Source organism: Rhyacophila brunnea, unplaced genomic scaffold, assembly GCF_057557595.1.
Source record: "Rhyacophila brunnea isolate RB1 unplaced genomic scaffold, BYU_Rbru_1.0 scaffold_3, whole genome shotgun sequence".
Taxonomy (NCBI): domain Eukaryota; kingdom Metazoa; phylum Arthropoda; class Insecta; order Trichoptera; family Rhyacophilidae; genus Rhyacophila; species Rhyacophila brunnea.
Window position 1 is genome coordinate 7,800,053 of NW_028232965.1, and position 15,336 is coordinate 7,815,388.

Consider the following 15,336-nt stretch of genomic DNA (forward strand, 5'->3'; position numbering starts at 1 on the left):
TAAAATCAATTAAGGTATAATTTTAAATATTAATACATAAAATATTCCCCGAACAATTGACGCAATACAGAAAATAAAGATAAACAAATAATTTTTATTGTATGTACATGAAAATTCTCATTAATTGAAGTCATGAATGATAAGCATAATAATTTCTATATTATTGCACCAAAAAATATAACAAGAAGCCGACCACTAAAATACAAATAAAATAGACCATTCATATTATTTTATAGGCATGACCTAAGAAGTAAATTCAAAGACACTTAAATACATTGCAAAAAAATAAGAATAAAGAACAGTGACTTTTCCGAACAGGGTGTCCAGCCGAAAAAGATCGGCAAAAAAATGTCAAAAAGTGCGGCAGGGTCATGTCCGGAGCCGTTCGGCTGGTGAGGAGGTCTGTAAGCCGAAATAATGGACTGCTGCAACTACGTGGAGTACAGAGCTACTCCCCACAGGGCGACCCCCTCGCCGGCGCACTATTGCGACCCTTACGCTCGCCACCATTCGCAGCCTTATTATCGCGGGGGGGTGACTTACCCCCATGCCCATCACTATGCACATGCATCGATGCCCCCCTGCCACCTGCCCTATAGCGGAGGGCAGGACTACGTCCAGCAGCAGCACCATCATCATCAGCAACAGCAACAGCAACAACAGCAGCAACAGCAGCAGCAGCAGATGCAGATGCAGATGCACATGCAGATGCAGGCGCAGGCACAGATGCAGGTGCATTCGCATATGGCGCCGCTACGGAGGCTTCATCCGCATGCAGGTAACTTCACCTCATACATTGGTTGATTATATATTATATGCCGGACAATATAGACAAATAATAATATAATAAAGAAAACAATGATTTGTGTTTACAATGCTATCATAAAATTCATATTATTCTCCGTGAATGTTAAAAATTCTCACCTGAATAATTATTATATCTCCGATTTTTGATACTTAAGGACGTAGAAGTTTTCATATATTATTTAACATTATGGTAGTACCCATAACATTAAAAACCCAATGTTGCCGTACTACGTACCTATTAGTCGAAAACTTTAAACTTAACTTATGTGGCATTTCAATATTTTGATTCGGTAATATTTTTTTTTCATTTAGAATAATAAATATTGATAGTATTTTTTTAAAATTGCATAGTCGTGGAAAATAAATACTTAGGTATTTAATTATACCAACACATACCTACACATATGCTTAATTTACTCGATACCTATAGATAATCATACCTCGGTTAATATATAAAAGAACACGAAGGTATACTGCCCTGTATAAGATAGAATCGGTAACAAATATTTTGGTAAACAAATCGATTAATGCAGCCACAGGTTTCACGCATTAAATATTCCATCGACGTTTTACCCGAAATAAAATGAGGCGACCCTTGGCGGAAAAGAAAAATGTTAGTTGAAAGTTTGTCTAACTTCCACCTGTTGAAAAGTTCGGATGCTTTCCGTGATTGTGTTGCGAGTCGTGACATTGAAAATTATTTTGTTTGCAGACTATGGATACGGAAGTGAGGAGGCGAGGACCTGCGCCGGAAATACCGACAGAAGACACCATCACCCTCTAGCGGTGAGTTAGAAAACCAATACAAATAATAATGTTGCCAACTACAATAACAATGCGAACGCTTGAAATCAAATTCGAATTCATGATTTTCTTTTAATATATCTAATACCAAATTTAATGTATTAATGTCTTTCAAGCTAAACTATTAACACTACATAAATTCACTACTATTACGCGAAAAACTTTGTATACTCTCTATTAAAACAATAAACTTACAATTAATATGAAAGAAAGTTTGATTTTTATTTATTGTTTATTTATTGAATAGAAGAAAAATAAAATTAATTAAAACATTACTATATATAAAAAAAAAGTATAAGTACATTTTTAATAACTCATCAACATGATTTTCAGTATGATATTTTAATTTAAAGTATTTACAATTTAACATTATGTATTATCGAAAAAATATCATTCTAATTTTGGTACGCAATAAGTTTTTACTACAAAAAATAATCATACTATCATTGTGGTTAACATCGTTGGAAACAAGAAAATCGATCCAGCCGTATGGAATCAATCATGTCAAAGTTTCCATTAAATGCTACCTCCGATTTTCCTTGTAACATATTTATTACCCCTGCACCCTTTGTTGCCATCTTACTTATTTTCATGTAGACCAGTTTGCGATAAAAACATTTAAACAATATCAGATACATTTTGCGAACACATTGTCCCCATATCAAAATATTTATATAATAAACCAGGATACAGCGATACTATTAATATTTTCTACTATTCATGTTAGCTTTTTTTTATTCGTGGGATTTACAATACTATAAGCAGCTTCGTAGCTTCGTTCTTCGTACTTGCGATACCAAAAAAATATTATATATTTTGTTGTCTTCTAACGGTGGGTTTATAAATCAATTATATAATATCTATAGAAAATATCATTATAGTAAAATATTATAATTATATATAGATATGCGGCTCTTGTGGTGCAGTGCGTAATACGCCGGACTTCCGCCTGAGAGTTCTGTATTCGATCCCGGTGAGGACACAATATTTATGTGTTTTTCTCAAAGCCTGGGTGGGTGTTTGTGATTGTTCAAAATTACTAATAACTACCTTGTATGAAAAATCAACGACATGGTTATTAATAATTCTAAAAAAAATCATAGATTATTCAGAATTTTCAAATTTTGAAATGTCACGTAGAAAACAAGTATATTATGTACCTCAATTTGACCAAAATAGTATAGCAGTAAATGTAAAAAACGACAATTTTCTACATGTAATTACCAATCTATTCACTTGCTTCACAATGCTTGAATATTCGCCCAATGCATGTTGATTTCCATACTACTTTAAATAACCTATTGGAGATAATCGGCGCCAATTTGACATCACTGTTGACCAAGTGATTCTGGACAATCGGCGTCAATTATTATTTTCATTGGTAAAACTGTTTTTTTTTATATATTTCTTATACGCCCACATTTTAAAAAGTATAAATTGAAGTGTTACACATTTTTTTAAATACTGAAATTAAACATATATAATAACAAAAAAGTTATAGCAGTTTTAGTAAACCACCATAAAATTGAATCTGGCTGTTTGGCCACTTTTTTCTCTTTATAAACCTGTCTTCAATAGGTTAAAAGAAAATAAAAATATAATATTTAAATCCTGATACGTTTCCAAGGAGTTTTATTTTAAGTATTCATAGATACTTGACGGTCGATGTAGGTATATTGATTAAACTCTATAATTAAAAAGTCTATAATTATAAATAATAATTATATTTTAGTTTAGTCACTTAACATATAGATATCACAAATGTCATATCAATATGGCTTCAATGTAACTCAACATGGATAGTATTCAAATAACGTTAAAATAAAAAAAAATTGTGTCTTAACTTACCCTGTCTCCAAAAATCAATGATTGTTATTATGCCAGTCTAACGTAATTGATAAGCTGCCTTTGAAGAAAGCGTATAATGCACGGATAACACGTAACTTGCCACTCATACGTACGTGTATTGGAAAAGCGATTTGTAAAAATGGTGAACCATTCGGTCACATACAATATACTATTATTATTTACAAACTTACATACATATAAGAATGCGAAAATAATCAATTACAAAAATGTAGGTACCTAGTACCTATTTATCTTTAGTTAAACTCAAACAAAGATGTTGAAGAAAAGCTTATTATATAATACAACTCATTAGCTAGTTGATAGGTATGTACTATTAATATAATATGTAAGTACTTATGAGTCTTTAGAGGTATGGGTGTAAAGACTTATCCTAAAAACTACTTAGGCTAAAAATTTGATGTCCTCAAACACATGGAAATCTTAATTATTAGATGTAGTTTCAAAATCACGTATAACCAAAAATGCTCAAGCTTTCGACAGTGGCATAGATAGAAATTTTAGGCCCATATGAAGAAATCACGCAAGATTTCCCTCAGTAAAAATTTGAAAAAAACCTCCAAAATCAAACTTGAGAGCTTTTTTATCTAAAATTTTTGTCGATTTAATAGGCTTTTCCGCTCATTTTTTTTCTATCCAAAATTAATGTCAAAAGATTTTTTAGCATCACTTATATTTATTTCAGATTTCCGTGTTATTTCTTTTTAATATATATTTTTGCGAACGGTTTAATATTACAAAATAGAAAATAACTATGGGGCTAAGATTTAGATGCCCAGAGAGTAGCTATGCCCTGGCTTATAATATTATGTTTCTATCATTAATAAAATTATGTCCCAAATATAAATCGTTCTCCTTTCCGAAAATATTTATAAAATTCTAGTCAAAAAAACTAAAATAATACACACCCTTTGTAAACAAGTATAATGATTTTATATCATAAAATAATATTGTAAATGTTAAAGAAGAACGCCTACAACTCTAGAAAACTTTATCTGTATTTTCTGGGAAGTTGGTTAAACGAACCATTAACCTTTCAGATACGAGTACTCACACAATATAAATTCACTCTACCTATATCAATTTTCTCAATGCATACTCCTCATAGAAGTGCCTTAATACAGTGTCCTTTCGGTTTTTGTTTATGCTATCGTGAGACGCGAATTAGAAAATATTTGTCATTTTGCTTATAATAAATAGTTGGTAACGTAAGTTTGACTAACCATTATATTTTTATTTTTGTTTATAAATAATTTAATAAGTAGAATTTAAACGGATAACTTTTAATTTACTATTGGCATCCGGCACATAATAAAGTATATTTAGCAATAAGATGCATATATGTAGATTTATTATAAGGGGTTTTCTTTACATTTTCATATCCACATGATCAATCCGCTTATTTTTCATTATAATAGTTCGACTTCCAAATACAATTTTCTTTAACAGCCCCAAATATTTCTCTTTTTACATCGTTTTCTCAAACTCACTATTTTCCTACCTTTTACCTCCATCCTTCACCGCTGAGCGATATAGATAATATTATCTTCGGAAAGTTTTACAATCTGCCATAATACTTGTCGGAATATTATAATATTATATATGTTGGGAAAATATTCTGGCTAATTACAATATTCTTTCGCCATGTGACTAACGGGTATATAGGATATTGATCTACGAGCGCTTAAATCTACGGCGAATTCGGGAGCAACCCTTACAAGTGTGAGGGAGAGTTTTGGGCGAAACGTGAACGTGGCCCCTGCCGCCGCGACGCCAGGCGTTGTCATGGCGACCGCCGCCATCATCGGCGCCGCTTCCCTGTCCTCCGCCGAACACACCATTCGCCGTTCATCCTTCAACGTCCACCGGCCCTTATCACGACACGACTCGTTCCGTAATCACTTATGTATATTCATAATCTCGTCTCAGATTCCAGAATGTTGTTAAGTCGCATCATTACTTCGAGCCACTGGCATTATTCATGAGGCACTGTTTTCATTCGGCGCGATTACTCCTGCTAAATTGTAATTTTTATCACTGGTAACAACATCTCATACCGTGAACTCTTCATTATGATTGCGAAGTGAAAACGTTTTGTAGAACGATGATAGAGATGATGTCAAGGAAATAAAGACCGCTCTAATTTTATAATACTTTATTTGAACACATTGCAACACCTTTAAATTTCAAAATGATAAAGTAATTTTGCAGTTAATTTAGCATTAAATTACTAACATTTTAAAAAATTAGCAATTGTATTGAATGTATGTAATTATTGTATATGAATGGCCCAGAATATAGAGATGTATATGGGTACCAAGAGACAAAAACGAAAAATAATAAATTTTAGTTCAAATATGTATGCAAATATGTACGACTAATTGAAATACTATCTTGTGTCATATTGGTTGACAACTTACCCCTGAAAAATAATAATTTCTACAAAAACGTCAGATAGGACATCGTTAGATTATCAATACGTCTGCAATAGTTTAAAACTCTTTATTAAAATTATACGTAGAATGCCTATCTGAAGTGTATGTAAAAATATATTCAAAGATGAATAATTATAATTTTCGCACCAAAGTGGAGTATTTGACGACAATCACACGACGGGTATCTTAACAGCATGTTGACAAATAATAGCTGTTAATAATTCGCTCAACTCATTGAGTCATTGATCTGACTAAAATACATTTTATGTGCATTTGGACGTCATCGGTAATCGAGTCACTGATCCTTGTTTTGGACGGAATTCTGTCACTTAACTGTGACCATTGTATTACAGATCCATTATATTGTATTACATTGTAAAATGTATGTGACTACTTCGTATCTACTTTTAAACATATGCATACACTGAGGTTTATTTGATGTACATATACATAAATTATAAATATCCGGTGTATTAACTATTAATTAGATATACATTGTGTCCAAATTCATAAAAATATTCCTGTTGAGATAAAACATAATATATAAGCTAGATGGCACAAAAATACCAGATTTTTTCGAAATAAAAAAAACTGTCTAGAAGCCACCAATTCAAAAATTAAAAAAGCTCTAATAAATTAATAACATTGTTTTTAATAGAACAAATATTGAAGACAAAATATTGTTTTATAACTACTAATAAATAAGTTATAAGTACAACAAGATGTTGTTTGTAACATTCATTTTATTTGTAAGATACCTATAAGATACAAAAGGCTATAATATTGATTTTTAATCAAATCTGGTGTAATATTATAGCTTTTTTTATAAAATATTATAAACTGTTTGAGGTATCAAAAAACGCCAGTTTTAACGCACATAAGTCAGATGCGATTTTCGCAAGCTATGTGATTTCAAAAATTCTGGATCTGGCAATAAAAACGCTTGTTGGCCACGCTTTATCCAGAGAATGTATCTAAAATGGACTGTATCTACATTTATTTGTGGTAGTTACTTGAAGAAAAACATGCTGTAAAATTAAGTAGGCACATTAATTCTTTTCGATTTTAAATTACCTATAACATATCGACATCGCTACAAAATGTAATTATAGGCAAATATAACAAATTACAAGTGCAAGACAATTTGGACAAGAAAAATTAGTAACATTTTAAAAATAAAATAGGTAGGTACCATATAGTATCCTAGTCGAATAATTTGAAAAGTTTATTTATTTGATTTTGAATATGCACAAATATTCAGTTTAACCTACTTACTTATAGAAATACATTCAATTTAAATAGTTTTATTAACATTCTAGTCTCTTGATCAAAACGTATGGATGAAATTTGAGAATATTTTTTTCAAATTGGACGATGAAATAGTTCTAAAGTAATTCGTTTTATATTAAAATAATTACTAGATAAAAAGAACTTTTTATATAAAACGTTTTTAAATTTTCTGTTGAATCATATAAACTTGACTTGACTAGCTTAAACGATCAAAAAAAATGTACTTGATAGAAATAATACTGAAATGTCATTTTGATTTCCATAGTAACGCACGTACCTATATATTAATAATTTAGTTGCTAGGACCCCAGACCCCTAGCAACCAATAATAGTGGATTGGATTACGGATTTCTTCCGAAATAACTTTTCATACAAAACAGAATTAACTGAAAATGAATTCAATTCTACTTAAAGATGGCTAAAAGTATTAAAAGATGTAAAAGATAGAAAGAAGAGATAAAACATTGGCATCGTGTTCTGATATATTCTAAAAGTTTTAAATGTCTAGCTAGTCGGGAAGTTAGTTGAAAATCGATTGCAAGATTTGTACTGGATAAACAACCACCGGACAAATAAGAATACGACCTATTAAAAACGTTGTAAAAAGAAGAATTTACTTAATGTTACTCAGCCACGTTTTAATATTCACAATTATGTATCCAATGTTTCATACATATTTTATGGCGCAACTTTTAAACATCCGTTTTCATCCCGAACGAAACAACCATTACAGTACAACGATCCGTTAAAGTATTGATGTAAACTTTCCGTAGAGAGCGCAGAGTGCAAAATTTTTCCGGGAAATCCCCGCAACCGCCATCGACAGGTCGGCGGTACTCGGCACCCCGGCCTGGCACCCCGGCAGTCGACAGTGTCGGAACAGGCGAGGCGGCCGACTATTGATCCCGCTCGCCGAACACGGCCACACTTGAGGGGATTCTCGAAATCAATTTCAACACATAACAAACATATCTATAATATGCGATGATATCAGTATACAAGATAACTAGCCAGTTGTACATATATATTATTATTGTAGAAATTACACTCATGGAAACTTATGTAGGGGGTATATTGTAATCGTTCATAACTTTTTAAGAAACTCTTAAACAAGTTCAGAGAATTGATTGAAATTGTAAGTAGGTATAACATACCTATTGTAAAAAATTACTGTGCCAAAAAAGTTTGAACTACAACTTTAATACGGCAACCACGTTTCTTTAGCAGAAATTGATATAACTAAAAATAGCGGGAAAAAACATATTCGGATTTATGGATATTTTCCTGATCTTATCCTGCATCCAGCCTGCGAGATTTTTAACATATTTTCTCCTTAATACGATCAGATTTTCCCCCCAAAATTAAAAGATCTATTCAAAAAGTTGAACAGCTTTTTTAGCCCTAAATAAAAAAGTCAATACACTTTTCCAGCAAACAAACATCAGAGTATATTTTCATTTTCTTTTGTTTTTTTTTACTTCCCTACCTCTATCTCTAAAGCACCGAATATGTTCTCGGGTTCGGCAAATATGTTCAATATTCAAAAAGGACAAAACTGGGAGTTTCAAAATAAAATAAATCTAAGAAGACCATGGTCAAATAAAGGAGAGATGGTCACCGTAACTATGACAAGAAAGATTAAAAAAAATTAAACAAAACTTTGTGTATTACAATTTAATGTAGCTAAGTTGGTATCCATAGAAAAATTCATATTCTGTACGTTGGCATATTACAAAATTGCAGATATAAAAAAGATGGCGGCCTGTTTTAATATTTCGTTATCATGGTCGGTTAACATATTGATGGGAATGTACGCTGGTAATGTGTTTCTATTTAAGTGAAGCCCAAGGAAATAAATTTCAGAGTTTGTGTGATTTTTTCTACGAATTAATCTGAAATTCGAAATTATTTGCAGCTGATAATTTATAATCATTATTGAACTTCACTTTTATTTATTTATTATAATTATATTTTAAGCAAGGGTGCAGTACTACTAGGAAAGTATGGTGACAGCATTACGAATCATCCAATGTAATACAAATTACTGAGTTTTTAATGATGATGAAAAAATGTTTTAAGCAACCAATGTGTACCTTTAAATTCAATAATAAACTTCCAATTAAAATAATGTTATACCTACAATGAGTGTTTATTGAAGGTTTTCATTTGACTGTTATGTTTTATGATTATTTTTGTTACCTATACTTAATGTAGTTTCCTCTCGAAGGCGTAAGAGATTTTTTAAAAATTCACAGTTTATTCTTAATTCATTAAAAAAATATCTACTTCATTTTCTAAAAAAAATAACAAATACATATAAAAACCTCTTCAACATAACTAATTACATTTTAGAGATAAAAATAATTATAAAAGATTTAAGTTTAAAACTTTTGTTGAACTTTAATTTTATAATACATAGTTAAAACTTACACAAGTACATATTCTTATTTTTCGTGAGGTAGGTATTGATTAATTAAAATATTTTTGGAAAGTTAACTTTTCAGTAAATTGTAAACCCTTAACCTTAACATTTAGTAGAATAGAAAAATGGCGAATCCATAGCCACCAATATCATGTTGACTAATTAAAATTGACTTAAAAAACTGATTAAATATTATTGACACATTTTTAAGGTTGGTGAATTATTATATATAAAAAAGCACGTCAATAGCTAAACTGTAAAATACAAATGACGGATCGCCATTTGTGGAAGCCACCTACAGACCTACAAACTTATCTAAAGAATGGCCAAAAATGGAACTACGAACCATAGGACGCCATTTTGAAAATGTCATCGAATGTCAGATTTTGTCCAGTTACGAGTCTTGGGTAGTTTTCGACAGTGGCTCCCCCATCCCATTCTTCAGATAAGTTTGTAGGTCTGTATCTATGACATTTATTTCTCACACCTATTTCTCATATTCTGTTACATCCGCTTTTGTTTTTATCTCCTAAACTTACTGGCGTTTTTATATTATTATTCAAAATTTGAATTATCTGCCCAGTTCCATAAGCGTTTTATATTTGAGTCAATTAGGAACATTGCTTATGGAAAATAAAATATTGCAATGTGTTCTTACTAGCTTACGGTATTATGACCATACAATGTAAATATTAATTATGTACAAACACATTTTTATGTACAAAGACGTATTTTATTTTGAAAACCAATGTTTTAAAAATATAATAGTACTTACTACATTAAAACTATGAATCATTTCGAAATATCTTTGACATATTCGAGATTTTTTTTTTACTATTATCAATAAAAAATTTGTAATAAAAAAAACTAACAAGAAACGCACGATTCATGATAGAAAATTCTAACTTCATCTTTAAATTTCAAAGATATTTATTATATTTCTATACTTTTAGATACATATTGATTGATTATAATGATGATAAGCATTTATTTATCATTATCTGTACTAATTTGCATAATTTTTAATATGTTGCTAGATGCGCCTTACAATATGGAGCGTATTTAGCCAAGACAATAAAAAATAATACACACACTCTTTGATATTTGATGTCCGTATGTCACTTCATCTAAATTTCTCGACGTTTCGGGATCGTTTGAAAGGCCATTCTCAAGAGATATAATATTTTGGATACTGTTCGACGGATAAATTACGATTTTCGGCATTGTTATGGCGTGGTGAAATTTTCGTTTTTTTTTTTTTTTGAACACGTCGTTATCTAGAGAATATTGATGTATCATTTAGTAATGTATATTTTACACATTTTCAGAGAAAGTCGCGTGTTTCAAAGATTAATAATTAATATTTATTGTATTCCAGAACCAGGGAAATTGGATGGCCACGGGAGCACCAATGCCATTCCTGGATGCAGACGTTCCCCCCTGGAACTATTATCAGGTATTCATCACAAATAACATCGTAATGTACATATCGTTAAGACAACTTACTATATTAATTGTAACTTTTTTGTTGTAATATTATAGTATGGTTGGGAGTTTTACTCACATATTTCGCGCATCTATATCCTGTACATGGTGAACTATATTCTGGCCTCGTCTTAGTAAAACGACACTCTCAATAAATTGATACCTACTAAACATATAACATGTATTTTCATATAGCTATTTCATTTCACAGGCATTCTACCAAGATTTATAAGTAAATAAATAATGTGAAAAATATATGTTTGATTTGACACGCAAATTATGTTTTTATATTTCACGTAAATACTACCCTGCTCAAGAAAGGGTAGAGACTTGTCTAAGTAGGCCTAAGTACATGTGCAATTTGTATGCACACAAGTAGAGAGGGCTAAAGTACTCGACACTCGACTATTCTGTCAACCTTATATGGTCACTGCAAGCACGTTCAACGTGGAAAGCAGGAAAATTTATACTGCATTGTCTGTACCCAAGTTTTCTTTAACGTCAAGTTGTTTTATGATAATCAAAACTTTACTAGTCTGACCCCGCAACATACAGAATGCTATCTTTTTAGTAAACATATTTTATAGCGAAATAATTGAAATTTTTGTATAATCACAATACTTCGTAGGGTTTAAAAGTAAGTTTCTATGCTTCTATATTGTTTGGGAAAAACTATATGTATAAGTAAGTCAATGAGATTTAAAAAACCATTCGATAGCATTTGTTTCGCTCAATTTTTACGTTGAAATGCTTAATTATATTTTAAGTTGTTAAAAATATATGTGAAATACTACATAAACAAAATTAAACTAATTTCACATTGAGCATAAATTTAAAAGTTGCTAACAAAGTATATAAAAAAGTTTGGAATACTTATAGTTTTCTTTTTAATGCAGGTACTTATGTAATTTTGTTTTATTTGTGTACAATTATTGTGCATCTAATAAACTAATTTTCAAAGTTTCCTTATAATAATTAAAAAGTGATTTGCATTCAAATTGTTATTTGCAGCATACTAAAAACAGTCCGAGTGGCAAAAACGCTCAATGTGAAAAATAGCTATTCGATCATTTTGAATAAATTCATTTCCAATCTACTTGATACTGACAGCCGATAGTATTTTTTTATTATATTGTGGTTCAGTCTATTACTGTCTTCATTGCAGGTATTCAAATATTCAAAATATACATTGTTGATAGCATCTTTTATAGTAAGGTTTGGAAGAAATGCCGGATAACCCGAAAATGTTTACGACCTACCCGTTTCATTTTGTCGAGCATAATACAATATAACATTATTTTATTTATAATAGTAATTATTGACACAATATCATAATAAATTTAAATTAAAAACTGTTAACAATTAAATCTTGCAACATTGTATTGAATATAATGTGTAGGTCACTGTTCACAATGACGGCAAGAGTTAACCAAAATCATACTACATATTATTAGTTATTTTTCATCAATTAAATGTTGAACGTAAAATATTATAAACCAAAATGACATGCAGGGAAAACATTCGTAATTTAAAAACAAATTTACTGGTGTTATGTCAAAATAAAAGCCAACATGCCAAATTACACCTTACAGAATAGGTGCCGGTCTCCTCGAGGGAGCTATCCAGTAGCTGGTCCGACCCTCGCCCAGCAGAGTGGGTATTCCACTGGTGCACATCACCTCCAGCCCGCCGAGAGACCGTTGCGCAACCTAGCTGAAGCGCAGACGGTCGCCGTGCCGCAGGAAAAGGTAACGATTTTTCCTTTCGAGGGCCTCTCGTGAAAGGGGCGTAGCGATGCATCAACGGTAATACGACATGACAATACGGAAAGTAACTTTGTGAACACGCTCGCAAAATTTATCCGTTACAATGAAATATTATTAATCGTTCAAATTTGGAACTTTACATCTTTCCATAGATATTATTCAATGCCATGAATTAGGTAGGTAATTTTATTATTGCCTTTGAAAATAAATCACTTTATTCTCATTCAAAATTAAGAACATTAAATTTTTGAATAGATATTATACAATGACAAGATTGGGGTAATTATATTACTGTCTTTGAATATAAATCAATTATTATAGTATGTATAAAAAATGAGAAATTTATTATGAAAAAACTTTACTTGAAATAATTTGTAAAGTTAAATTAGATTTGTTATCATTATCATGACTCATATATATATACATATATATCATTATCAAAAACTAAAATTATTGTTTTTTTCTCGTCTTTTATTATTGTGTGGTAATGGAGCGAACCTACGATCACGTCACGTGCTGTCATGTTGATAAATTTAGCTTATGGTTTCGTCATTCCGCAGAATATTTTGAATGATCACTATCTCCATAAATTCAATTATGGGAAGTGCCAACTCGAGTAGTTCTTCTGATTACGAAGAGGAGAACGAAACTATTATCCATAAGCTTTTGCAGTTATCGATCAACAGACTAAAAAAAGCTAAAAGAACATGAATCTATGATATAATTTAATATAAAACGAGAAGCATTGGATCGAACAATTATTGGCAGTCATATTATTACGTACGGCAATTATTTCTGTTTTTGCAAGAATTTTTGAATATTTTTTTTATAATGACATCTAATTATTTTTTACAAAAAACATCTAAAAATTCGTGTTTAGTAGATAGAATATACCTAGATGATATTTTGAGCAGAACCCAACCAGCAGACCATAGATAATATACGTAAACATCAGTCATAGATAATAATGTATCATAAAAGCCGTAGACATCATCACTGAAAACAAATAACACGTAGTTTAGAAATAAACCATGGCAAAAAATATGCACATACTTATAATCAGATACAATATGTATCTACACAATAATATTATCTGAAAATATAAATACCTAATTAACTGTGTAATTATAAAGTGGATTAATATAAGACAGCTTAATTTGCACTATTGACAAAATACGAATTGAAACATTACAGTAAGCTCGAATATTTTCCTAGTATTAGTACAAAATAATTTTATTTTGCTGTCGCTTTATTTGCTAAAAAATATATTATAATTCATTAATATCAGGTAATATTTAACATCATTTGCATCAACAGGCTTTGAATGGTCGCAGTGAACCAAGAATTCCGTCACAGACTGTCGTAGCTCCGGCGATAGAAAAGCGAAGTGAAACCATCACGCCGATAGCAGCCACGAAAGCAGTGCCGCTTCCCGCCTTCCAGCAAGCCTTCGGGTCCACCGAGATCGGGAGGTTCTCGGAGGCCTTTATCCGGTCCGAGGAAGCTCTGGGAGAGGGCGCAATCACCGAGGAGATGGTCAGTCGAGCCATCCGCTCTCAGCTGCCCGGAGACGAGTGGAGAGAGGCGTACCTTCAGGTGGACGCTCGCGCCGAAGAAGCCGACTGACTGTGTTAGTTTAAATAGCGAATAGTGTATCAGGTACACTGCCGAATGTCATTTTTGACCGTGTTCGTTAATCGCATGCTTTGTTTATCAATTATATCAAGGATGGTCAACTTATGTATACTCAAGGGGCCACTTTTTCTCTTTTATTGATTTGGCTGGGGCCAAATCGTGTCTTTGTACGAAACTGGCACGTCTCCGGAACCGAATCGTGAAATGGCGGTGGATTTATAAATCTTGTAACTATTAAATGTAATGATTTTGTCAGTAGGTACTGCGCCATTGTCTTACATGACCATTGACTTACTCATAAAAACTGCGTCTGAAGAATAAAAAGGTCATCGTAAACAAACCTAGATATCTGGGTCAAATTCCATTATTTCGAACATTGACGAATACAAGTGAATATGGTTGGAAATAAACTCTAACTAGGTACATTGAAATAAGGGTGCATATTGCAAATTCTATCTTACTCTCCTAATACTTCTACTTCCATATTGAGATTCTGTACCTAATCATCTAGTAAGTTAGTGCGCGTGGCCCTGCGATGGTCTACACCAGTGATTCCCAAGCGGAGTTCCGCTGGAGTTAACAAAAGCGTTAATACCATTTTGCTAATAGAAAAAAAATGTATGTAACATATTTAATTCATACAAAATTTGAGACTAAAATAGTAAGGAACGCCAGTTTCCGTGCGTTAAGGTCGACACTTTGCCCATGGATGTCACTGCTTATTATTTTATTCGAAAATGTTGTTATTCCGTCTTCTTGATCTCAATATGCGGCACTCGGGTAGGGGTTTTTACAAAATCTCTCAAGGGTTTCGCTATCCAAAAAA

General features: G+C 31.7%; 1 protein-coding gene across 1 annotated transcript; it reads left to right on the top strand.

The window, feature by feature from the left end:
- The first annotated feature begins 417 nt into the window (after window positions 1-417).
- On the top strand, window positions 418-15,119 carry LOC147067819 (uncharacterized). Its single transcript, XM_085952464.1, has 5 exons — window positions 418-778; window positions 1,520-1,593; window positions 11,003-11,080; window positions 12,702-12,857; window positions 14,193-15,119. The coding sequence occupies exons 1-5, from the start codon at window positions 418-420 to the stop codon at window positions 14,499-14,501; spliced, it is 978 nt and encodes a 325-aa protein (XP_085808590.1). The 3' UTR covers window positions 14,502-15,119.
- Window positions 15,120-15,336: the final 217 nt, after the last annotated feature.

Bases quoted from the DNA above. Each gene is read 5' to 3' on its own strand.
- LOC147067819 (XM_085952464.1), top strand. From the start codon at position 418: ATGGACTGCTGCAACTACGTGGAGTACAGAGCTACTCCCCACAGGGCG. The intron at 779-1,519 runs GTAACTTCACCT...TTTTGTTTGCAG, and splicing joins GAGGCTTCATCCGCATGCAG to ACTATGGATACGGAAGTGAG. The intron at 11,081-12,701 runs GTATTCATCACA...TACACCTTACAG, and splicing joins CCCCCTGGAACTATTATCAG to AATAGGTGCCGGTCTCCTCG.